The following is a 24,265-nucleotide window of genomic DNA, read 5'->3' as shown; positions in this document are numbered from 1 at the left end:
GTGAAACAGGAGGTTATATAAACCTGGGGGAATGGTTTCTTAGAAGTACCCAACCTACTGATTGTTTCTGAAATCAGAAAGAGTCCAAGACCTTATCCAGAAGAAGCAACATAACTCCCTTGGCCATAATTCATAAACAAGAATATGGAGCACTTGTCTGACCAGGCAGCTCAGTGGATAGAGCATAGGACTGGGATGCAGAGGGCCCAGATTTGAAACCCCAAGGTTGCTGGCTTGAGCACAGGCTCATCGAGCTTGAGTGCAGGCTCACCAGCCTGAGCCCAAAGGTTGCTGGCCTGAAGCCCAAGGTCACTGGCTTGAACAAGGGGTCACTTGCTCTGCTGTAGCCCCCCCTCCCTGGTCAAGGCACATATGAGAAAGCAATCGATGAACAGCTAAGGAGCTGTGACAAAGAATTGATGCTTCTCATCTCTCTCCCTTCCTGTCTGTCTGTCCCTCTCTCTGTCTCTCTCTCTCTGTCTCTGTCACACACACACAAAATATGGAGTGCTTGCTAGGTGGGCCAAGACCTGTCTCAGCACTGAAGACAATGTAACCTGCAAGCAGTCCCCCACCCACACAGAATTCAGATCCAGTGAAAGCCAGAGGCAGGCTATCGTTTCCAAAAGGTTGCTTCTTATGAAACATTACTTACATGTGACTTAAAGACAAGTAATCAGAATATGGCGTATTGCTAGCACTTCAGGAAGCCTCATCCCTGCTGTACCAACACTCCAGTATCCCCAGTGCCTCACACAAAGCCTGGCACAGAGTAATCAATCAAATACTGATGGACTACATGAAAACTTTCACACACTGGGGCCTCTCTAAACATTCTTTAGAAGTGTGAGTTCTATGTTTGCCCATAAGGAAAGAGAACTTGGAAATCTGAATCTTGGCATTGCTTCTGTTGTAAATGTTGTTTATTCATATCTGAACATTCCACAATGTTGTTCTCAGCCCCTGTGTGTAATGAGATATACCCACAGCAAATTTAGGCAATGCTAACAGAGTATTTTAAATATAATGACAATCTTTAATATTTTCCTGAGAATGAAAGTATTAGTAACTACTGTCCCCAAAGCAGACTGGCTATACAAATGTAATTTGCTAGGCCTTGTGTTACCACGCCCAGAACAACAGAAGAAGGTGAATCAGCTAATTCCATGGTGGCAATAAAGCCAGAAAACTCACTGCATTCTAAATAATGCTCGTCTTCCTTCTCAATTTGAGAGGACACAGGCAGCAGGGGGCAGGAGCAAACAGATATACAGCAAACGTTTCCTAAAGGTAAAAAAATAACCCCTTCTTTTTTTTTCAAATAACCCCTTCTTAAACCTGTTGAAGCAGCAGCAGACAAGATCAATAATGCCTGGGCCGAGTCTAAATTAAAAGCCCCAGCATTGGCCCTGGCCGGTTGGCTCAGTGGCAGAACGTCGGCCGGGCGTGCAGAAGTCCCGGGTTCAATTCCCGGCCAGGGCACACAGGAGAAGCGCCCATCTGCTTCTCCACCCCTCCCCCTCTCCTTCCTCTCTGTCTCTCTCTTCCCCTCCCACAGCCGAGGCTCCATTGGAGCAAAGATGGCCCGGGCGCTGGGGATGGCTCCTTGGCCTCTGCCCCAGGCGCTAGAGTGGCTCTGGTCGCGACAGAGCGACGCCCCGGAGGGGCAGAGCATCGCCCCTGGTGGGCGTGCCAGGTGGATCCCGGTTGGGCGCATGCCGGAGTCTGTCTGACTGTCTCTCCCCGTTTCCAGCTTCAGAAAAATACAAAAAAAAAAAAAAAAAAAGCCCCAGCATTGGTCCAACTGCTCTCTCTAAGAACTTAATTCAACTCCAACCACATTGGCCTCCTCTCTGCCTTACAGAGTGCAGTCAAGCCTTCCTCTCCCTGTGCCTTCCTATGGTGGGAACCCTCACGAATGCCCCTCTGCCTACCCGGATTCTCCCATGCCTGTAGCATGACATCCTTTCTCTGCCACCAACCTTCTTGAGACTTAATTAACAGCCTCCTCTCTGCCTGCAAAGGCATTCATGATCTAAACTACTGAGGGTTTTCTAACTGACTTGTCATCGCTACATTTTTGAAACTGGAAAAGCATTTGTGTCACCCCTAGGTGGGTTCAAGTGATGTAAGTTTAAAGACTATGGAAGAAACTGCCACATTTTTCCTTTTCTCCATCCTTTTTCTCCTTCATCCTTTTAGTCATTGATACTCACTGTTAACTCCACACTCCACCCCCACACTCTAAGGTTTGTTTGTTTTTAAAGATTTTATTTTTTGATTTTACAGAGGGTGGGGGAGGAGAAGTATCAACTAAAGTAGCTTCACTTTAGTTGTTCACTGATTGACTATCTTATGTGCCTTGACCAGGCAAGCCCAAGGCTTGAACTGGTGACATCAATATTCCAGGTCGACGCTCTACACACTGCACCACCATAGGTCAGGCAAAACCTCCCCCATTTTAGAAGTCCAGTCTCAGAGCCCTCTTCCTTTTGGGAGCACACCTGTGCCTTTCCTGTCCTCTACTTTTAACGAGGCCCGATGTCTGTGCTTCCCTCTCCTAAGCTCTAAAATCCCTTCCTCTGCCTCCATAACTTGTTTCCTGAGCCTATGCAACCATCTGGCTCGCTTCTATTACCTCTATGACTTTCTAAATAAACTTTTTATAAAAAAATAAAAAAGAAGAAGTCTAGTCTGGGACCAACACTGACCTCTGAAATGTTCAGCAAGTGCTAAACCTCCACCATTTTATTTATTTATTTTTATGAGGTCAGTTGAGCCCAACCGATGACATATCCCAGGAAGCAAGGTCTCAAATGCTCTAAACCTCCCCTGTTTTAGAAGGCAAAAGTACACTTGTCAGCTGTACTTACTTAGCAAAGCAAGGATGCCTCCAAGAATCCCCAGAATGGCAGGAAGCTGCAATCCTGCTTCGGCATAAGCCATGTTCTTCCTACAGCCAGTGACGGCCCCTTCACAGTCACACACATACACATCCAAGGTGGTCACCTGGTCTTTATTCTGGTTATCTTCGAGCCTGAGATTTATTTTGTGCTCACCCACCTCTAAGGTTTTCCTTGGCTTCAAAATGAGAGATTCACGTTCTAGAGGAAGCAACAAAAATAAGTTTATTGTAGAATAAGATTAGTCAAGAATTAAAAAGACATTCCAAAGCTGAGTAAAGAAAAGAGAGCTGCTTGGGTTGCAGATCACTGGGTTGTATGCTACAGGGTCATTCAGCAAAGAAAAGGGACATTTGGTGGAATGCCTCAAATGTAGCGGGGACAAGGAAACAAACACCAAACAAAAGGGGTGGCATCTGCAAATTGAGATGGAAATTGCAGAAAAGGAGGTGAGGCGGGGGCAGGGGAAGCACGCAAGTCAGAGCCAAGTTTCTGAAATAAGACTCAAGTTCCCACCTTGGTCGTTGTACTCAATGGTCCAGTTGACACTTGCCCCATGTGTCAGTTCTGCTGTGAAGGGAGATGTGTTGGGGGGGAGATCTGGATCAATGATGTTGATGATGTGAGGCTGGGGATTCCTCTGGCAGAAGTCCATACTCCGAGGTTCTGGTACGGGGGCATTGTCATTCACGTCGGACAAGATCAGGAGAAGGGTTCCCGTTCCAGTAGCAACTGGAGAACCTAAGAGGAAGTACACAGGATATATACCACAGCTTGGGGACACTGACGAATCCTGAGAGCCTCCCATCAGACCGAACCCAAGGCTTGTCCTGGCTCTTCAGGGGTCACCTGCCTAAGGAGCCTCCTGTCTTGCCATTTTCAGGACATCTTCTCTCCGGGTTGGGCAGGTCTCTGACATACTTATTCCCCATTTTGATAACAGCTGTTCAAATTATTCTTCATACCAAGGGCACCCTTCTACTTCTTCTTTACCTATCTTTATCCATCCATTATATTTCTACTACCCAAGGAGTCTTCATTGCCCCCCACCAGTTCTCCCTTTTATGAACATCTATGGCTTTAAGGTCATTATCCAAGGGTTGAACCTTTTAAAATAGCTCCAAGTTTTCAAAATAGATTTGGAAGTTCATACACCTTTCTGTTTGTGTTCTTTTGCATCCTGAGGCAGCACCTAGCATATGGGACCTGGGACGCTGATGAGCGAGAATAAGGAAGGGAGGAGGCCAGTGGCTTTGGGGCTTGAACCTAGGACCTCAGCATCCCAGGTCAATACCTTTTCCACTGCACCACCACTGGTCAGGCAAAATAAATTAAAAAAAAATAATGACAGTCCTTACGGAGCACATACTATGTAGCAGGCACTGTTTAGACACTTTTTACACTAATTCATTGAACTCTAATGGGATATTGTCATTTTGTCAGATAATAGAATTGAGGGATATAGAAATTAGGTAGGAAGTCCAAGGTCACACAGGTATGAGCTTTGGTCCTAGAATCTACACCCCAGGCAGCCCGTCTGCTGTGAGGAAGGAGAGGGGTTCAGGTATAGAGGGAGTGGTGAAAAGGAACTCCTACTTGACCTAAATTATTTGCATTTTTGACAATGAGAATGCTTCTGTTCAAGACTAAAAGAAAAAGAATGAACTCAGGCCTCCAAAAGGAGGGTAGGGATCCAGGAAGCAAGCTAGGTGAGGCAGCAAAGGCCAAAAGGGAAGGGTGTCCTTACCATTGTCAGTAGCTATAATGAGGGCCGTGTACGTGCTGTTCTTCACATGCTCAAAGTGCTCTCTGTCCATCTCAGCCCGAGTGAAAATAGCACCGGTCTCCGGATTAATGTCCAGCCAGTTGGCAGCATCCCTCCAAATTCGATACCTGAAAAGGCACAAGCTCTGGCTTAGAATGGGAACAGCAAACAGCATGTAGCTGACGAACTCTACAGCTCCTCTTTGTTGATCAGTTCCAACTTCTCTACATTTTTTGCTTCCACATTTAAAAAAAATCATACCTATATAGAAGTTGCCAGAAAAGCATGATGACTATGCATGTATCCTTTTTCTAGATTCACTCACTTTTACCATTTTGCTGTATGCAAAAGCTGTTACACGTATACATAATGCCTTGCTTTGTTGAACCATGAGAATAAGGTGCAGACATGATGTTCCTTTACTCATAAATACTTCTATGAGTTATCTCCAAAGAACAAAGGCATTCTCTTACATAACCAACAATTCAATTTTCAATTTCAGAAAATATAACTGATAAAATATGATTGATAAATATATGGTACATATTCAAATTGTCAATTTTCCTAAAACTGTTCCACATTACATCTCTGCCCTGAGTCAGGACCCAATCCAGCATCATGCATAGCACTTGAGTTGTCATGTTTCTTTAGTTCCCACTAATTTGGAACTGATTCTTAGTTTTTTTTTCTTTTAAAATATGCAGGTTGGTTGTTTTGTAGAAAGCCCCTCAGTTTGGATTGGTTTGATTGTTCCCCCATAATTAAATTAAACTATACATTTGGGGGGCAGGAGCAAGAATATCCCAAAGGTGATGTGTCCTTGGTGCATCTCATTAGGAGGCAGATATATAACATCCTTTCACTGATGTTCACTTGGATGGAGGGGCCATCAAACTTCTTCACAGTAAAGGTACTTTTCCCCCTCTTTGCAATTAACGTATAATCTGAAGAGAGATGATTTGCTTACCAAATAACTTTAATCCCATAGATTTACCATCAATAATTCTTGCCTAAATAATGAATACTATGATCCTTATGTATTTTTAAAGGCAAACTCTTTCAGAACAGCGCCCTAGAGGATACAGGAGTTCTCAAATGATGGTGACTACTCAACACCCCAACATTCCTATTTGGAGATTTGGGTTGACACAGTGACTTGGGGATGGGCTGCTGCATTGGCAATTGATGGTTGGTACGTATAAGACAGGTTAAAGCTCCTTATGGCCTTGCAAGCGAAAAAATATTTTATGCAAAACGCCAAGAGAGTTATTTCCACCATCTTTCTGTAGCACCATGATGGTGTACATGAATGTGCTGTGCTGATGCTCTCAGAATCAACAAAAATGGGAGGCACACACCAGGTTTTTATTAGGCCATGCTCCAAAGTTATATTCTGGTTTCTAACTGTGATGATGAAGCAAGGTTACATTGGCAAATTGGAAATTACCGATAATCAAAGAGCTGAGGAAATTATTGTGAACCTGCGGGCTGGTTAAACAAGCGTAGAGTGATCAGCCCCAGATTTGATGTGCAACACAAAGGTCCTGCTCCCATCCTATCAGTTTGGTGTCATTGTCCTGACAACCTCAGCAGGCATCATGGACCATGAAGAAGCAAGACAAACACAAAGGAGGAAAATCTGGGATCCTTTTTCTAGAGAGGTATTATATATATGCAAATAAAATACCTCTATGGACAAAAAAAAAAAGAAAAGCCAAAAAGAATCCTATTAAACACCTTATTAGGAGTACCACAAACAACACTCTATCAGAAGAAACAAAGGCATAAAAAAAAAAACAAATACACTGCTCAGTTATTCACTGGAGTCATAGAAAGGCTCAGAAAGGGCAGCAAAGAAATCTAAGGGCCTTGGATACCTGTGGGTTTTTCCTCACCTTCCTTAGAAGTACAAAACAATGGACGAGTGGTCTTTATCAATGAACTTGTCCCTGAACTTGACCAAAGAGAGGCTTTGAACTACCTATTTCACTACTGTAAGCTACAATATCAACCCAGACTGGAAACCATTTTTTTTTTTTTTGTATTTTTCTAAAGTTGGAAACGGGGAGGCAGTCAGACAGACTCCTGCATGTGCCCGACCGGGATCCACCCAGCATGCCCACCAGGGGGCGATGCTCTGCCCATCTGGGGCGTCGCTCTGTTGCAACCAGAGCCATTCTAGCGCCTGAGGCAGAGGCCACAGAGCCATCCTCAGCGCCTGGGCCAACTTTGCTCCAATGGAGCCCTAGCTGCAGGAGGAAGAGAGAGACAGAGAGGAAGGAGAGGGGGAGGGGTGGAGAAGCAGATGGGCACCTCTCCTGTGTGCCCTGGCTGGGAATCAAACCCAGGACTCCTGCACGCCAGGCCGGCACTCTATTACTGAGCCAACCAGCCAGGGCTTGTCTTTGGTTCTTTACTATCCTTTTGAACTTTGATTAAAAACATCTTATCAGCCCTTATAGTTGGGACTACCTAGACAAATTCTTGGAATTATGAGCAGTGCATTGACCACATGTACAGAATTACAGCATTTTAAAGCAAATCTCAAACATCAGAAGACTTCTGTAAACACTTTAGCATATATCTTATATAGATAAGATTTTTAAAAAATACATAATCACAATGGCACAAACACACCCAACAAAAACAATAATAATTACTTAATGTCATCTAATGTCAAGTCTATGTTCAAATTTCTCTAATTGCCTCAAAGGTATCTTTTATAGTAGGACTGTTGAATCTATATTCAAGCACAGTCTACACATTCAAATTAGTTGATTAGTTTCTTAATACTTTTTAATCTATAGCAGTCACCCTCACTATTTGCCATTTAATTTGTTGATGAAAATGTCACTTGTCACATGGCCTGTGGTGGTGCAGTAGATAAAGTGTCGGCCTGGAACACTGAGGTCACTGGTTCAAAACCCTGTGCTTGCCTGGTCAAGGAACATATGGGAGTTGATACTTCCTACCCCTTCTCTCTCTCTTTCTCTCTCTCCTCTAAAATGAATTAAAAAAAATGTCACTTGTTGCCTGACCAGGTGGTGATGCAGTGGATAGAGAGTTGGACTGGGATGCGGAGGACCCAGGTTTGAAACCCCGAGATTGCCAGCTTGAGCATGGGCTCATCTGGTTTGAACAAGGCTCACTAGCTTGAGCCGAAGGTTGCTGGCCTGAGTAAGGGGTCACTCCGTCTGCTATAGCCCCCCCCATCAAGCCACATATGAGAAAGCAATCAGTGAACAACTAAGGTGCCACAAGGAAGAATTGATGCTTCTCATCTCTCTCCCTTCCTGTCTGTCCCTTGTCCCTATCTGTCTCTGTCACACACACAAAAAAGAAAATGTCACTTGTCATATAATTCCCATATTCTGTATTTAGCTGACCACTTTCTCATGACATTTGACTGGTTTCTTCATTCCCTGTAATTCTTCAAAATCAGATCCTAACACTTGATTAGAATCTGTTTCAATTTTGTTTTCTCCAAAAAAGATTTCTTCAGTGGTGCTGTGCACATGCTATTCAATTGAATCAAGTGGCACAAGTCGAGTTATCCTTGCTTTTTAAGTAAATGTTATAATTAATCAGAAGATTTGAGTGTTATCAACCTCGTTTCTCCATTTTAAAACTCCCTATCACCCTTGACCTAATGATGCTAGCAGCCCCTAAGAAAGACCACTTTAACTGGACCCTTTACACAGCTAATCCTGTGCAGTGCACACATGGTTTAAAGGTGTGCCCTTTCATTCAGAATAAAACTAACACTTCCAGAATAACCTCAGAAGTTGAAGTCACACTTAAGCTCTTTTCGTCTGTTTAAGTTTCATAAGTCACAGACACTAAAGCTAAAACACAAACATCATGCACAACAAGAACACACTTAATTACCAAGCAGATTCTACTCTGGATTTATACAACATTTTTATAAATAGTTCAGAGTGTTCTGACAGATTCCTCTATAGGAGATATTAACAGGTAGGAATCTCTCTCTCTGAGAAGAGGGAGTACAACAGAGGAAGGCCTCTATTGTCCCTGGAAACCACACTATTACTAACAACACATGTGTCATACCAGAAAGGTATGGGGCCGCATACCGAGAAGGACGTTTCATCCTCGGCTCCTGCACAGCCAGGTGCAGAAGCTGAGGATAAAACATTTGCTGTAGCCTGACCAGGCGGTGGCGCAGTGGAGGAGCATTGGACTGGGATGCAGAAGACCCAGGTTCGAGACCCCAAGGTCGCCAGCTTGAGCGGGGGGTGGGGGGGGGGGTGGAGGGCGCTCATCTGGTTTGAGCAAGGCTCACCAGCTTGAGCCCAAGGTCGCTGGCTTGAGCAAGGGCTTACTCGGTCTGCTGAAGGCCCGTGGTCAAGGCACGTATGAGAAGGCAATCAATGAACAATTAAGGTGTTGCAATGTGCAACGAGAAACTAATGATTGATGCTTCTCATCTCTCCGTTCCTGTCTGTCTGTCACTGTCTATCCTTCTCTCTGACTCTGTAAAAAAACAACAACAAAAAAAAACCCCCAAACATTTGCTGTAGTGTAGACACTCTGTGCCAGAGATCTGTAAGCCAAAACAACAGAACTCCGGCACAGAGCATCTAGTTCTGGGACTTCCGGTTAGGCCGTTAGGGGATCTTTGACCTCACTTCTGGCCGGCGGAGCAGGGAGCAGTGGAATGCCATGGGGGACGCATCTCTGGGGGCCCTGTAATCATCATTACCAGCAACCACATAACCACAGCAACCATCATCCAATCTACTGTTCTGGGGTGTCGTGGATTTCTAACTGACCACTGAGATAAGTGAGGGGGAGGCTGGGAGAGGTGAGGGCCTGTGCTATGGGTGCCGTTTCCCGCCATTAGAAATAGCAGCAGCCATTTTAATTTACAGAAGATGCAACTTGCAAAATTTAAAGACAGCATCTGGGCTCAGTTGTTTGTCAACTTGAGGTCAAAGCTTGAGAATCTGGAAAGGTGCCACTTGGAGAATCAAGAGGAATGCCACTATGACCAGGAAATTTGGAGTGCCTGGAACTGATTACCAGATACTTTTAGCACCCTGAAAAATATAGCTTGGCTTTACTCACAATTTTTCCCTCTACGTACTTTTGTGAGACCTTATTCTCAGCGTTAAATAATATCAAAACCAACAAAACAAACAGATTGACAGATCTGTAGCGCTTGCTTGGGCTTGAAGTGTACAAAATACCAACCTTCAATTGAAGATTTAGCTAATAAAATCCAGCAACAAAAAAGTCACTAATAGGCAGGTTAGTTAAAGAATCCCCCCCCCCTCTTATCTTAGTTCACGGCACCCCACACAAGTTAAATAATATCAAGATCAACAAAAGAAACCGACTGACAGATGAACAAAGAAGTCACTAAGCAGGTAAGTTAAATAATTAGTTTTGGGTTTATTCAATACAGTTATATATTACAATTATACATTTTTTTGTTATTTAAACTATAAATATTGTGAAATTATGGCATTTTTCTTGAAGTAACACACCACCTGAGTTATGCTCGGTTTTTTGGTGAATTTTGACACACCAAGCTCAAAAGATTGCCCATCACTGTCCTAGTCAAATCCAGCTCTCAAAAAGTCTAAGAAGATTGTTGCCATTGGTTTCTATGTGTTCTCAGTATCTGTGGCTGTAACTTACACTATAGAGGTGTCTTCAAGTCTGAAGAGAACAGACTACTTACAAACAATACCAGGTATGTAAATTAAAACCATATTCTTTACTACATGAACTTAAAAAGAAGCAGCACAGAAAACCCATGGCTGGCTATGGAAGGAATGGAAAGTATAGGGAATGGGGATAAAAAGGAATTTTTTTAAAAGCCAATTAAGAGAAAGGTCTCGCACAGACCCAATGATAACATGCTATAAACTAAATATTTTATATACACACACCCATTAGCTGCAAGTCAGTTGAAAAACACACACTTACGTTATCGTCTGGTCCATGAATGTGTCTGGCTCCTGGGCAGTGTAGGAAGTGATTTCCTGTCCCACAGGAAAGTCTTCGGGCACCTCCACTCTCTTTTGGAGAGGCACGAAGATGGGGGCTTCGTTCACATCCAGCACATCCACGGTGACGGTGGCTGTGGACGTGGCCAGAGCAACCTCGAAAGGGGCTACGTTCGTCACTGCCACATACAGAATGTACTGCTGCTTGGCCTCAAAATCTAAGCCCTAAACAGCAGAAGAAATGAGTTTAAAAATTTTATGTTAAAAAAAAAAATTTATGTTAGCAGAAAAAAAATTAAATCCTTAACTGTTTTGTTTTGGTTAACAATGCAACAGGGATCCTCAAACCTGGCAGCATTAGATTTGAGAACCCCAGAAGAAGAGAAATGAACTCAGCAAGGTTCAGTTAGCAAACACTAGCACGTTAAGTCAAGAACAGCAAAAATGTTCACACCCTGTGTGACATGCGGTCCATGTGATAGCCACTGGACAGAAGACCCTGCATGTCCCCCTCACTAACCCAGGGAAATTCAGTGGCAACAACGTGGAGTACAGAACCAGTCAGCAGCCAGGTCAAATCCCAGCTGGGCCATTTCCTGGCTGTGTGATTCGGGCAACTTAACCTCTGGGTCTGTTTCTATACATAAGTAAGTAGAAAGAGGAACTCCCTCACAGAGGTGCTGTAAGAAATAAACTGGGAATTTTATTAAAACCTTATGTATAGTAGGAACTCCAATTACTGGATTCTTATTATTGTTGATAGAATAATAATGGAAAATGCTGACACCAGTATTCAGTGGGAGATAAGATTATATACTAAGCAATTTGGAAACGAAGGGTGTGCTTATCTGCACAAGAGGAAGTCAAAGTTCTGAGGCTAATCCAGGGATCTGTTAACTCTTAACTTCACCACCACCACCAAAAGTCACGCAACTTCTTAGTTTCCAAGACATCTTTCAAACACCATCATATATGACCCACTTCTAAAATAATCCAGCAAAATAGCAAAGACCAGTAAACCATTTATGCTCTCACTTGCAAAATGGAGATGGTGGTAGGCAATTGTTTCAGGGAAAGAGCCTATTAAAACAGATGGTACTTCCTCTTATTTTAGGATGCTGGGTAGGACCTTCCTGACTTTTCATAGGAGCCTGAAGAGTTACTGCAAACCCCAAATGGCCCACAGAATCTGGAAAGACCAACTGCCCCTACCTACCCTGACAATGCCATGCTAATCTACTGAGAAGACACCAAGAACGAAGGAGTAGGCAGCTAGCTGGGCTGTCAGTTTCTGCATCTTGCCAGGCACCATACAAACCTTAGCTGTTTTCAAAATGCCATCGTTGGTTACTGGGTCTGTAGTGACAATAAATTGGTTCTCGTCATTTAACACAGTGTACACAGCCTCCCACGCTGGGGTATGGGGGACGTCGGCATCAGTCACTTTGAGCGTGGTGATTACGACGTCAGCCTCATTCTCAGGAACCTGCCCCTGGTACTGCAGAGCCAAGGAGAAAATGGGTCATGTTTGACATCCTGAGACACAATAGCGAAACCAGGTCTCAGGGGCTAAGGGAATGCTTTCTGAGTCCCGGTTTAGAGGAGAAGAGTCTCAGAAATGATCACTCAATTAGCAGGGCCCGGCATCCTCCTTTTTGAGTACCTGAAGTAGCTTCCCAAAGTCCTGGCTTCCTGAGCCCCTCAGCCTACTCTGGCCCAGATGCTGACTAGGTTAAGAATTTTAATATTTGCCCTGGCTGGGTATCTCATTTGGTTAGTGTTGTCCCAAAACACTAAGGTTGTAGGTTTGATCCCCAATTAGGGCACATACAAGAATCAGCCAATAGGTTGATAAGAGCATAAATAAATGAAACAGCAAATCAATGTCCCTATCTCTCTCCCTCCCTTCATTCCTCTTTCTCCAAAATCAATTTTTAAAAAAAAATTATTGTATGCAACATCTTGTTAGAAAAAAGAATCCGTATTACCATGAGTATGATGTTTGTTCTCTCTTGCTTTTCATAATAAAGCATTTTAATTGCCATTTTATTATCTTAGATTTGGTTACCACATAATAGCAAAGAAATAATGCTACTATTCTTCTATTTTTTAAAGATTTTTTTTTAATTTATTGGTTTTACAGAGAAAAGAGAGAGAGGGTATGGGGAATGAGAAGCATCGACTTATAGTTGCTTTAGTTATTCATTGATTGCTCGTCAGTATGTGCCTTGACTGGGTAAGCCCAGGACTTAGAACCAGTGACGTCAGCATTCCAGGTCAACACTTTATCCACTGCTCCAACACAGGCCAGGCACTACAGTTCTTAAGATTAAGTTCTCCCTCTCTCTCTCAAAAAACAAACACACACAAAAAAAACCCCAGCCCAACCAGGAGGTGGCACAGCAGATAGAGCATTGACCTGGAATGCTGAGGACCCAGGTTTGAAATCCCAAGGTTGCCAACTTGAGCACAGGCTCACCAGCTTGAGCGCAGGATTGCCAGCTTGAGTGTGAGATCATAGACATGACCCCATGGCCGCTGCCTTGAAGCCCAAAATCTCTGGCTTGAGCAAGGGATCACTAGCTCAGGCAGAGCCTCCCAGTCAAGGCATGTATGAGAAGCAATCAGTGAACAACTCAAGTGCTGCAACTAAAGTTGATGCTTCTCATCTCTCTCCCTTCCTGTCTATTTGTGTATCTCTCTCTCTCTCTCGCTTAAAAAAATAATTAAGTTTAACTCATGTTATATTTGAGAAGTGATAGTACATAAAAATTTATTCAACTCCATCCCTCTCCCATTTAAAAAATTAAAATTAAAAAAAAAAAATCTAAAGCTCTTAACTCAGTCTGCAGGACCCAACCTCACTTGGTTCACTATACTGTTTTACAGTTCTCACTCTGCCTCAAGCTTCCTCTTGATTCAGGGCATTTTGCATATGCTGATCCTGTCCCACACTTGCCAACTTCCTTTCAAGTCTTACTATGAATTTTACTCACTGTCACAATGCCTCGGTTAGGATGGCAGACACTACTAATTACCTACTGAATATCCATTCTCCCCTCTTCACTCTGTATTGTTGGTGACAGCAACGCCCCAAACAAAAGTACTGTACTTCCAGTCTTCCTTTGCAGACAGCAGTTGTTAATGAAATGTAAACAAAATTTATGGGAAGGGTCTTCCCAGAAGTAAGAGGACTTAGCAGCTATGCCTTTTGCACCTTTTGTGCTTGCCTCCTTTCTGAAGGAAGCACAGGCTGATTTCTCACTAATACAATAAGGTTTAAGGTTCTTTCATATGGCTTAGACCAGGGGTCTCAAACTCAACTCAGCATGTGGGCCGCAGAGCAAGATCACAGCCGTTTGGCGGGCCGCACTAGGTCTACAAAAGGCAACTGTTACGCAACACTTTTCAGTGTCACAAAATGACCAGAAACTGTAGTTCGTGAATTAGTCTGCGGGCCACACAAAATTGTTCGGTGGGCCGCGAGTTTGAGACCTCTGGCTTAGACCCTTCTCCTGGACTGCATTTGAAATAATTGCACACAATAATTCGTTTAAGTTGTCTAACATCTCCCTAGCTAGACTATAAACTTGAAGGAGAATGGCATCTTTTTCTGCCTTATTTGTGACAATATCTCTAGTGTCTAACACAGTGCCTGCTATAAACTCAGAAAATATTTGTTCATTGCATAAATAGAACCTGGTGCGACTTGCTACTAAGATGCACAATACAAAGACATGGATTCAGAAGGTGCTTTTTGCAACTTCAAAAAAGTTTTCCAATAAGCACCAGAGACAACTGCCACCCCAATCTGCTTACTTCTCAAAGTTCACTAGTTTGAGGCCCTGGCTGGTTAGCTCATTGGGTTAGTGTTGTCCTGAAACAATAAGGTTGTGGGTTTGATCCCCAGTCGGGGCACATACAGGAAGCAATCAATAAATGCACAACTAAGTGGAACAACAAATGAATGCTTCCCTCTCCATTTCTCTCTCAGTTTCTCTAAAATCAATCAATAAAAAAAAATATTTTTAAGTTTTAGTCTGGGGAAAGTTTTCACAGGTTTCACTCAGGAGCAGCTGTAAAGCAACAAAGGACCTTCTTTGGAAACCATCCAAGGAGTAGCAGAATTACCATGGTCGGGTTGAAGATGGGAGGGTTGTCATTGATGTCAGTGACCGTGATCACAGCTTTTGCAGTTGTGCTTAAGCCTTCACCTTGAAGGTCAGCAGCCTGAATCACCAGGGTATACGTGGGAAAATTCTGCAGAGAGTTCAAACACACCCACGTTAGGACCAACAGCCACATCAGTTGAGCTCATAAGACAGAAACAGAATATTTTATCATCTGCTTAATGCCAGTCTAGCAGCCTATCTGCTAGGCACAAAACCTCCAAATAGATGTTTAGGTGCAAAGTTCAGACCATGACTATACAAGTGGTAACTGGTCTCAGCAGAGTTTTGCTTTGTCCATGGATTTAGCTAACGTGCATTTGCCCACAACACCCTCTGGATCTCTTTCCCCCTGACCTCACGGTCCAGCCCAGTGGTAAGCACGCTGATGACTCCTGTGTCCTTGTTGATAGTGAACATTTGGTCATAAGGCTCCTCCGGATCTTGGCTCACGATACTGTAACCGATGGCGGCGTTGTAGGTGTTCACTTCGTCATCTGCGTCTGTGGCCGAGACTTCCATCACAGAGGTTCCTGGAAGCATCGAAGGAAAGGAAGATTCAGTCAAGCTGCACCTCAGGGTCTGGCCAATACTCCTCAACTCAACTGTGTTCAGAGTGTTCAAGGCGGGGCCCAGGGGCTAATACCACATAATGGCTCCTCTGACCGCTAATTTCCTAAATTCTTACTGAAGTGCTACAGGAGGGAGAAAGTCTGCCACCAGATGAGTGGTGTTCCAAGAACTCAGCTGTTCCAGTAGATATTTTGGCTGGGGATGGAGGTGACGAGGAAGTAGGGAATAAATAACCTTAAACTAAAACATTTTGCTATGTTTCTTACACTGAGTAAATAGCCTGAAAAATAGGAAAAATCCCAAGAGTTCCACAATTCTCAGCCACAGCTTCACCTGAGAGAATGGGTCACTTGAGATCATTGCCTTCAAGGCAGAATAAAATATTTATTAACACATGTGACTGACCAAGGACTAATTCATAGAACATTTAAATAACTCTTAAGATGGAAAAAAAGCAAATAACCCAAGAGAATTAAAGGGCAAAAGACTTGAATAGGCAAGTCGTAAAAAAAAACAAACTCAAATTGCCAACAAGCACATGATAAGATGTTTAGTAGCTTAGTTGGTTAGAGCATTGTCTCGATACACCAAGGTTGTGGGTTCAATCACCAGTCACAGCCTATGCAAGAATCAACCAATGAATGCATAAATAAGTAGAACAACAAACCAATTTCTCTTTCTCTCTCTCCCCCTCACTCTTAAATCAAAAAATAAAAATAAAAAATAATCACAGAAATGCAATTTTAAATTTTATTGAGATATAATTATACATTGACAAAATATATAGTTCCAGAATATACACTGTTGATGGGAATGTAAATTGGTTCGACCACTTTGAAAAAACAGGTTGTTGCCCTGGCCGGTTGACTCAGCAGTAGAGCGTCAGCCAGGTATGTGTAAGTCCTGGGCTTGATTCCCGGCCAGGACACACAGGAGAAGTGCCCATCTGCTTCTCCACCCTTCCCCCTCTCTCTCCTCCCTATCTCTATCTTCCTCTCCAGCAGCCAGGGCTCCACTGGAGCGAAGTTGGCCCGGGTGCTGAGGATGGCTCCATGGCCTCCGTCTCAGGCACTAAATGGCTCCAGCAGCAGCGGAGCAATACCCCAGATGGACACAGCATCGCCCCCTGGTGGGCATGCTGAGTGGATCTTGGTTGGGCGCATACAGGAGTCTGTTTGACTGACTCCCCTCTTCTAACTTGGGAAAAATACAAAAATAACAACAACAAAAACCAGTTTGTTACCACATAGAAAAGTAAACAATCCCTGCCTGGTGGTGCAGGAGATAGAGCATCATCCTAGAGAGCTGAGGTTGCCAGTTTGATCCTATGATCACTGGCTTGACCCCAAAGTTGCCAGTTGGAGCCCCAGTCAGGGCACGTATGAGAAGCAATCAGTGGATGCAAAACTAAGTGGAACAATGAGTTGATGCTTCTTTCTCTCTTCCTCTCCCTCTTTCTTAAATCAATGGGGGGGGGGGGGAAGGAAGAAAGAAAAAAAAAACTAGGCAAAAATAACAAGTTATCATCTAGGGGTAAATACACACATGGTAGAAAATAAGTAAAAAAACAAGGGAATAATTACCACAAAGGGCAGGGCAGTGTCTGCCACTATGGGAAAGAGAAAAAACATTATCAGAAAAATTGCATGAAGGGCTTTAGCTACTGGAAAGTACATGTTTAATCAGGACAGATTGTTTTTTTCTGTTGTTGTTGTTGTTTTCAGTGAGAGACAAACAGAGAGAGAAACAGACTGGAGAGAGGTGAACAGTTGCGTCACTTTAGTTGTCATTGATTGCTTCTCATACATGCCTTGACCCTTTGCTCAAGCTGGTAACCTCAGGGTTTTGAACCTGGGTCCTCAGCATCCCAGGCCAATGTTCTATCCAATGTGTCACCACCAGTCAGGTAGAGATAGTTGTTTATAAACTCCTATTTTATCCATCTTTTTACAGGTAGAGCGTTATGTGCTCATGCGTGTGCATACACACACACACACACACACACACACGCATGCACACACAGGCTACCAAAAAAGCTCTGTCCACATGAAGGGCCTGACTCCAAACACCAGCCTCAACACTTTGTGGTCCAAAGAATTTAAGTAAGTGTCTTTCTGGTTATTTGACTCCTCATTACCTGGAAGAGCGCCTTCCATGACAGACCCCTCAAACACCTGCTGGATGAACTCGGGCTTGTTGTCATTCTGATCTGTCACTGTGATCACAATCTCCATCGGGTCCTCAATTGCTTCCCCATTCGAAGACACAGCATGAGAGAAGAGCTGCAAGAGGCAAGCGAGGGTTACTTGGACCCCGAGGAGGAAAGATGTGGGAGAAAGGGTCTGAACAGAGGCGAGGGGGTTCCACCTAGTTTCCCCCTCCTTCCCGCTCTCTGAGAGCCAAGTGTCTGGACACCCACAGGAGTGGCCTTTCTCACACATGTGCAGCTGCCTCCATGAGGTCATGACACTGGTTGAGACCATGACATGCAAAGACCCATAGGCTGGAGAACACACCCAGCAGGTCAGAGCTCCCATTTCCCACACAAGGGCTGGGAGGCAGGCCTAGGGGAGATGATGGAAGCCTAAAACTCTGACTTATTCCAGGCAGGGTAGAAAACACTCCGGCCTAGTGTTTTCCCCAGATCTTTCTGCATTTGGCATCAATGTATTACATCCCAGCTTCCCAATGCTCACAACTACCAAGAACCACAAATGGATTTTATTCCCCAACATCTTCACTGGCCTCTTCCTTTGGATCAGGGACCTTTAGCTCCAAAAGAATAGGTTAATATCTTGGGTCTAAACTTATGCACGATGCGTAAGAATTCTGTTTATTTCTAACAAAAATAAAAATTTTAACAGCCTCTATATCCTGGTTCTCCTGTCATTTCTCCTTATCAGTATGTCTCAAGGTGTCAAATTAAGCTCTTCATATGTCCAGAGCATCATATCTGGGGGATCCAACATGAGTTAACCAAAAAATTTTGGAAGGATAGAACCCCATCATGAATGAATAAATTTCTAAGAGATACTCACTGTGTACCGGGCAATTGCTTCCCTATCCAGAGGCTGCGTAACTTTTAGCCATCCTGTTTCTCTTTCAATAATAAACACACCAACAGGGGGGGCATCAGCTCCTTGGCCAGTGATACTGTAGAAAACCTGTGTTTCTTTGTCCCTGTTAGATTTGATCTGAAGACAGAACAGAAACAGAATTAGCAAGGCAGGATCCTTACACTGGGTCTTTCTCCTTTCTCTCTTTGATCCTTCTCTGCCAAATTCTCCCAAACAGAGAACATCCTTTTCTACCTGAACCAGATTCTTAGGAAATGGGCCTTTCTCATTTTCTGGGCAGCTGATGGGAGGAATAACCCAGTCTCTCTTCTGTCTTCTGAGACCATGATGGGAGTCAGGGAATGTGAGCACTTCTGCCTGGACTCCAGGGAGAGTGTCCTAAAAGGAAAAGAGATAAAGAACAATATGAAATAATTCAGGAAAGATAATACAGGCCTAAGAGTCCAATCTATCCAGTCAGCATCTCCATCTTTCTGGGGGCACTGTGTGGTTTTAAGTTAGTAACAAAATTAACAGCCAAAACAAAACCCAATGAACCCCTTTGTCATTATAAAGAAGGTGCTCTCTTGTTATCTTTCTTAGTGTCCAGAGTTCAAGTAATCATTATGCATGCATGATTAGAGATTTGTGGGTTTGATATTATTTTACAAGTTATTTTAAGCCTACAATATATCATACCTATCATGTTTATTTAATTTTATTTTTCAATTAGTTTATGTTCAATATTATTTTGCATTAGTTTCAGGTATACAGAATAGTGGTTAGACAGTCATATACTTTACAAATTACACCTGTCATTTTTTTAGCACCTTTTTCTTTTTAGCGAGGGTGGAGAGAGGGACAGACAGAAAGGAAGGGAGAGAGATGAGAAGCATCAACTCATAGTTGCGGCACTTTAGTTGTTCATTGATCGCTCTCTCATATGTGCCTTGACCAGGGGACTCAAGCTGAGCCAGTGACCCCTTGTTCAAGCCAGTGACCTTAGGCTCAAGCCAAAAACCTTGGCCTTCGAGCCAGTGACCTTAGGCTCAAGCCAATAACCTTGGCCTTCAAGCCAGTGACCTTTGGGCTCAAGCCATAGACCATGGGATTATGTCTATGATCCCACACTCAACCTGGCAACCCCTGCTCAAGCTGGATGAGCCCACGCTCAAGCCAGCAACCTCAGGGTTTCGAACCTGGGTCTTCAGCATCCCACCCAATCTGATGCTCTATCCACTGTGCCACTGCCTGGTTAGGCTACACATTGTCATTTTTAATAGAACACTACACTCCAATGATTTCATATCAAAGCTATTTCAACACTGGAGATTCTGGTGTCTTCATTTCTTTTCCTTTATGTTTTTTCTTAGGGTTATATGTCCTCAAAGTGGAATTATCAGTCAAAATAAGTAAGTTTTGAGAACTGGTATTCAAAACTACTTTATGATCAATACAAATCTCTTAATCTTATGATGTCATTATATCTATATGATTTCCATTTGTTCTAACAGAAGTTGTTAGGGTGAGAACCAAAAACACCCTTTGAGACTCCTATTGAACAGTTTTCATGTGTGATAATAACTTTATGCATACACAAGGAAATAAGATAGTTGAAGATGGAAAAGAAATGTTACAAATTGTTTAAGTGTTTTAAAGTGATTAATGGTAACACAGTAAAGGTTCCAGAGGACAATTCCATCTCCTAGCCCCTACACAATCACTGATCACTGTTTGCCAAGTGTGATTCAAGCCCTATTTTCTGGCTTTTAAAATTTGACTCAAAATGCACAACAGACACGAGATGTGACCAAATATCATCCCAAAATCCTTCCCAAAATTCTGCATACTGGACAGACAGACAGACACACACACACACACACACACACACACACACCATCTGCACCCTCACATTCATCTCCTAGAGAAGTGACCCTGCCTAGGCCAAGAGCAGGCTCTGGAGCCAGGCTTCTGGGCTTTGAATCCTCACTATGGCACCTTCACCTCCTGGGCAGATTATTGAACTTCACTGTCACAAAGTTTCCTAATGTCTAAAATGGGGATAATATTAGGACCTATACCTCATAGGGTTTTTTGAAGGATTTAATGAGATGCTAGTATTACAAATAATGCCTGAAACATAGTAAGTGCTCAATAAATGACAATAATGGAGATGATGGTTGGAAAACACTGATTTATGGTTTTAATGAAGTCAAGTTTGGGACTCGACCCCAGCACAGAAACAAGTATTAAACTGACTGTCAGTACTATACCCTTAACCTAAAACCAACCATCTTGCACAGCCATGGTGGCAAACAGGCATTGATAAATGAATACAGATTCATCTGCTCCATGGAAGAGGAAGACAAAGACCGTGCCTTGTTGACATCAGGATTACAGAACATTTTCAGAGCATGATAATAAACAATGATGGAACGCTGTGCTGGCAAAACATAACATTAATGTTTTTATGTGTAAAATTAAAGGGAATTATGCCTAAGCCTACTGAACATGGAATTTATCTCTCAGAAAAAATACACCAGATTAAGAAAACCCACACAAACAAAGAGAAAAACTGGAAAGTTAGATCTATTCTTTTTTTTTTTAATAATTTTTATTTATTTATTATTATTATTATTTTTTACAGAGACAGAGAGAGAGTCAGAAAGAGGGATAGACAGGGACAGACAGACAGGAATGGAGAGATGAGAAGCATCAGTCATTAGTTTTTCATTGCGCCTTGCGACACCTTAGTTGTTCATTGATCGCTTTCTCATATGTGCCTTGACCGCGGGCCTTCAGCAAACTGAGTAGCCCCTTGCTTGACTCAGCGACCTTGGGTCCAGGCTGATGAGCTTTTGCTCAAGCCAGATGAGCTCAGGCTCAAGCTGGCGACCTCGGGGTCTCGAACCTGGGTCCTTCCGCATCCCAGTTCGACGCTCTATCCATTGCGCCACTGCCTAGTCAGGCTCTTTTTTTTTTTTTTTAAGTGAGAGGAGAGGAGATAATGAGACTGACTCCTGCATACGTCCTGACAGGGACCCACCCAGCAACACCATCTGGGGCCAATGCTCGAGTACCAAGCTATTTTTTGTGCCTGAGGCTGATGTGTTTGGACCAATCCTCAGTACCGGGGGCAAATTGAGGCACTGGCTGAGGGAGGGGAAGATGGAGAGAAGGGGGAGAGGGAAGGGGAAAAAAGCAGATGGTTGCTTCTCCCGTGTACCCTGACAGGAAATCAAACCCAGGATGTCCATATGCCAGTCCAACACTCTATCCACTGAGCCACTGGCCAGGGCCAGATCTATACTTATGTTTTCTCCACCTTCATTTAGGTATAAACGACTAATAAAAATTGTATATATTTAGAGTACACAATGTAATGTTTTAGTATACAAATTAAAACTTATAAAAATCTATTCTTGGCCCTGGCCGGTTGGCTTAGTGGTAGAGTGTCGGCCTGGCGTGCAGAAGTCCTGGGTTCGATTTCCGGCCAGGGCACACAGGAGAAGCGCCCATCTGCTTCTCCACCCCTCCCCCTCTCCTTCCTCTCTGTCTCTCTCTTCCCCTCCAGCAGCGAGGCTCCATTGGAGCAAAGATGGCCCGGGCGCTGGGGATGGCTCCTTGGCCTCTGCCCCAGGCGCTAGAGTGGCTCTGGTCCCGACAGAGTGATGCCCCGGAGAGGCAGAGCATCGCCCCCTGGTGGGCAGAGCGTCACCCCCTGGTGGGCGTGCCGGGTGGATCCCGGTCGGGCACATGCGGGAGTCTGTCTGACTGTCTCTCCCCGTTTCCAGCTTCAGAAAAATACAAAAAAAAAATTCTATTCTTACATGAATTAAGAGGAGTAAAATGGTTATTCCTTCTCCTAATGCAGGACCACCTGGCTCTACCAAGTTCCTTTGAACTCGAGACAAAGCAAAGTGAACCTCAAACCAGCTATGGCAGACTAGCCACCTACCACTCACTCAGTATCTGCTCTTCCTCTCCTCCCCCACCGGGCACGTTTCTCCCTTTCTCCTAAGCGCCCCTTCTTCTGCCTCTGTAGCTTGTTTCCTAAAGCCAATTTCTTCTACCTCTGTGATGTTTTTCTTTTAGATTTTATTTATTGATTTTAGAGAGACAATAGAGAGAGAAGGTGGGGGAAGGAGTTGGAAGCATCAACTCATAGTAGTTGCTTCTCATATGTGCCTTGACCAGGTAAGCCCAGAGTTTCAAACCAGGGACCTCGGCATTCCAGGTTGCTGCTTTATCCACTCTGCCACCTCAGGTCAGGCCTCTTTGATGTTCTAAATAAACTTTCCTTTATTTAAAAAAACAATAACAAAAAAAACTTCTTTATGTCTCTCTCCATATATATGTATTTTTGTATCCAGCAATATACCCAAGTAAAGTACTACTATTTTTCCTTTAGTACACTTGCAGCTATGGGTGGCCATGAAGCCAACTTGTAGCAAATGATATAAGCAGAAGTGTTGCTTGAGAATTCCACAATGGCTTCTTAACTCTTTGAGTAGTGAGTTTTGTTCATGCTCGCTGACCCCTGGGAGTGAGTTTTTTTTTTCTTCAAAAAATGAAATTAGTTCCAGTTCCAGTTTTATTAACTTAAAATCATGTTTGTATGATAACCAATTTATGGAAACAAGAAGAACATACATTTGCCTTTTATTAATGTTGCCTTCCACATTTTAAATTTTAGCTCAAGGTACAAGGACATACAACTCAAAGGGTTAAAAAGAAAGCTGGACAATTAAGCGATACATTTTTGTGCTTCTAACCTTTCTCCTTCTTGTCACCTAGAATAAAGTTGTGATTGCTGGAGCTTTAACAGTCATCTTGGATCGTGGGTAGCCTTGAGGACTGAAACCATGCACTGAGGGTGACAGGACAGAACGGAGGAAACTGGGCTCCGGCTGACTCTGGGGTCTCCATTCTGGCCACAACTTCCCCTTAACTTAAATGTCCTTAATTTTGCATAAACCACTACGATTTGTGTTTTTCAATATAATGTATTTGAACCTAATCACAACTCAGTAGACATGGAGGCAGAGAGGCAAAGTTGATGGAGGGAGCTAGGGACGGTTTGAAACATCAAGTTCAAAACTGTCTTTGGGCCTGACCTGTGGTGGCACAGTGGATAAAGCGTCGACCTGGAAATGCTGAGGTTGCCGGTTCGAAACCCTGGGCTTGCCTGGTCAAGGCACATATGGGAGTTGATGCTTCCAGCTCCTCCCCCCTTCTCTCTCTCTGTCTCTCCTCTCTCTCTCTCTCTCTCTCCCTCTCCTCTCTAAAATGAATAAATAAATAAAAATTAAAAAAATATATTAAAAAAAAAATGTCTTTGGACTGACCTGTGGTGGCGCAGTGGATAAAGCATAGACCTGGAAAGCTGAGGTTGCCAGTTTGAAACCCTGGGCTTGCCTGGTCAAGGCACATATGGGATTTGATGCTTCCTGCTCCTCCCCCCCCTAAAAATTAATAAATAAAATCTAAAAAAAACAACTGTTTTTGGTCATAAGAGGCTTTCATAGCTGCCCAGCAAAAACTCATCATGCTGAATTTACATAAATGACAAAATCAATGGAATATTTGAGTCAGGGAGCTAGCTATGTTAATATAATTCCACTAAGTTCCTGATTTTTCTGGTCTGTCCAGTTATACCAGGAAGAAAAATTTCAATCTATCAGAACCATTAAGTTCCCAGAATCTCAGGACTTCTGGGGGAGAAAAACAGGAGCCAGCCTGAAAGGCCTTGGTACTTAGAACCCAGTCCATACTTCCAAGGCAGTAGCAGGATGCAACCAGAATGGCTCCCCAGAGTGACATT

General features: G+C 43.4%; 1 protein-coding gene across 1 annotated transcript in view; it reads right to left on the bottom strand.

Annotated features, from left to right (window-relative positions):
- The window catches only part of CDH1 (cadherin 1), a 99,049-nt gene that overhangs the window by 6,809 nt on the left and 67,975 nt on the right, over positions 1–24,265 (bottom strand). The window contains exons 4-13 of the mRNA XM_066348131.1: positions 18,697–18,840; positions 18,424–18,579; positions 17,523–17,667; positions 15,170–15,345; positions 14,775–14,903; positions 11,962–12,141; positions 10,624–10,868; positions 4,651–4,796; positions 3,420–3,644; positions 2,874–3,104 (exon numbers count right to left, since the gene is read on the bottom strand). Coding sequence (XP_066204228.1) covers positions 2,874–3,104; positions 3,420–3,644; positions 4,651–4,796; positions 10,624–10,868; positions 11,962–12,141; positions 14,775–14,903; positions 15,170–15,345; positions 17,523–17,667; positions 18,424–18,579; positions 18,697–18,840 — 1,777 coding nt within the window. The remainder of the gene's footprint in view (positions 1–2,873; positions 3,105–3,419; positions 3,645–4,650; positions 4,797–10,623; positions 10,869–11,961; positions 12,142–14,774; positions 14,904–15,169; positions 15,346–17,522; positions 17,668–18,423; positions 18,580–18,696; positions 18,841–24,265) is intronic.

This window comes from Saccopteryx leptura, chromosome 9, assembly GCF_036850995.1.
Source record: "Saccopteryx leptura isolate mSacLep1 chromosome 9, mSacLep1_pri_phased_curated, whole genome shotgun sequence".
NCBI classification, from domain to species: domain Eukaryota; kingdom Metazoa; phylum Chordata; class Mammalia; order Chiroptera; family Emballonuridae; genus Saccopteryx; species Saccopteryx leptura.
Note: the sequence above shows the minus strand (reverse complement) of the source record. Positions and strands in the feature narration are given on the sequence as shown.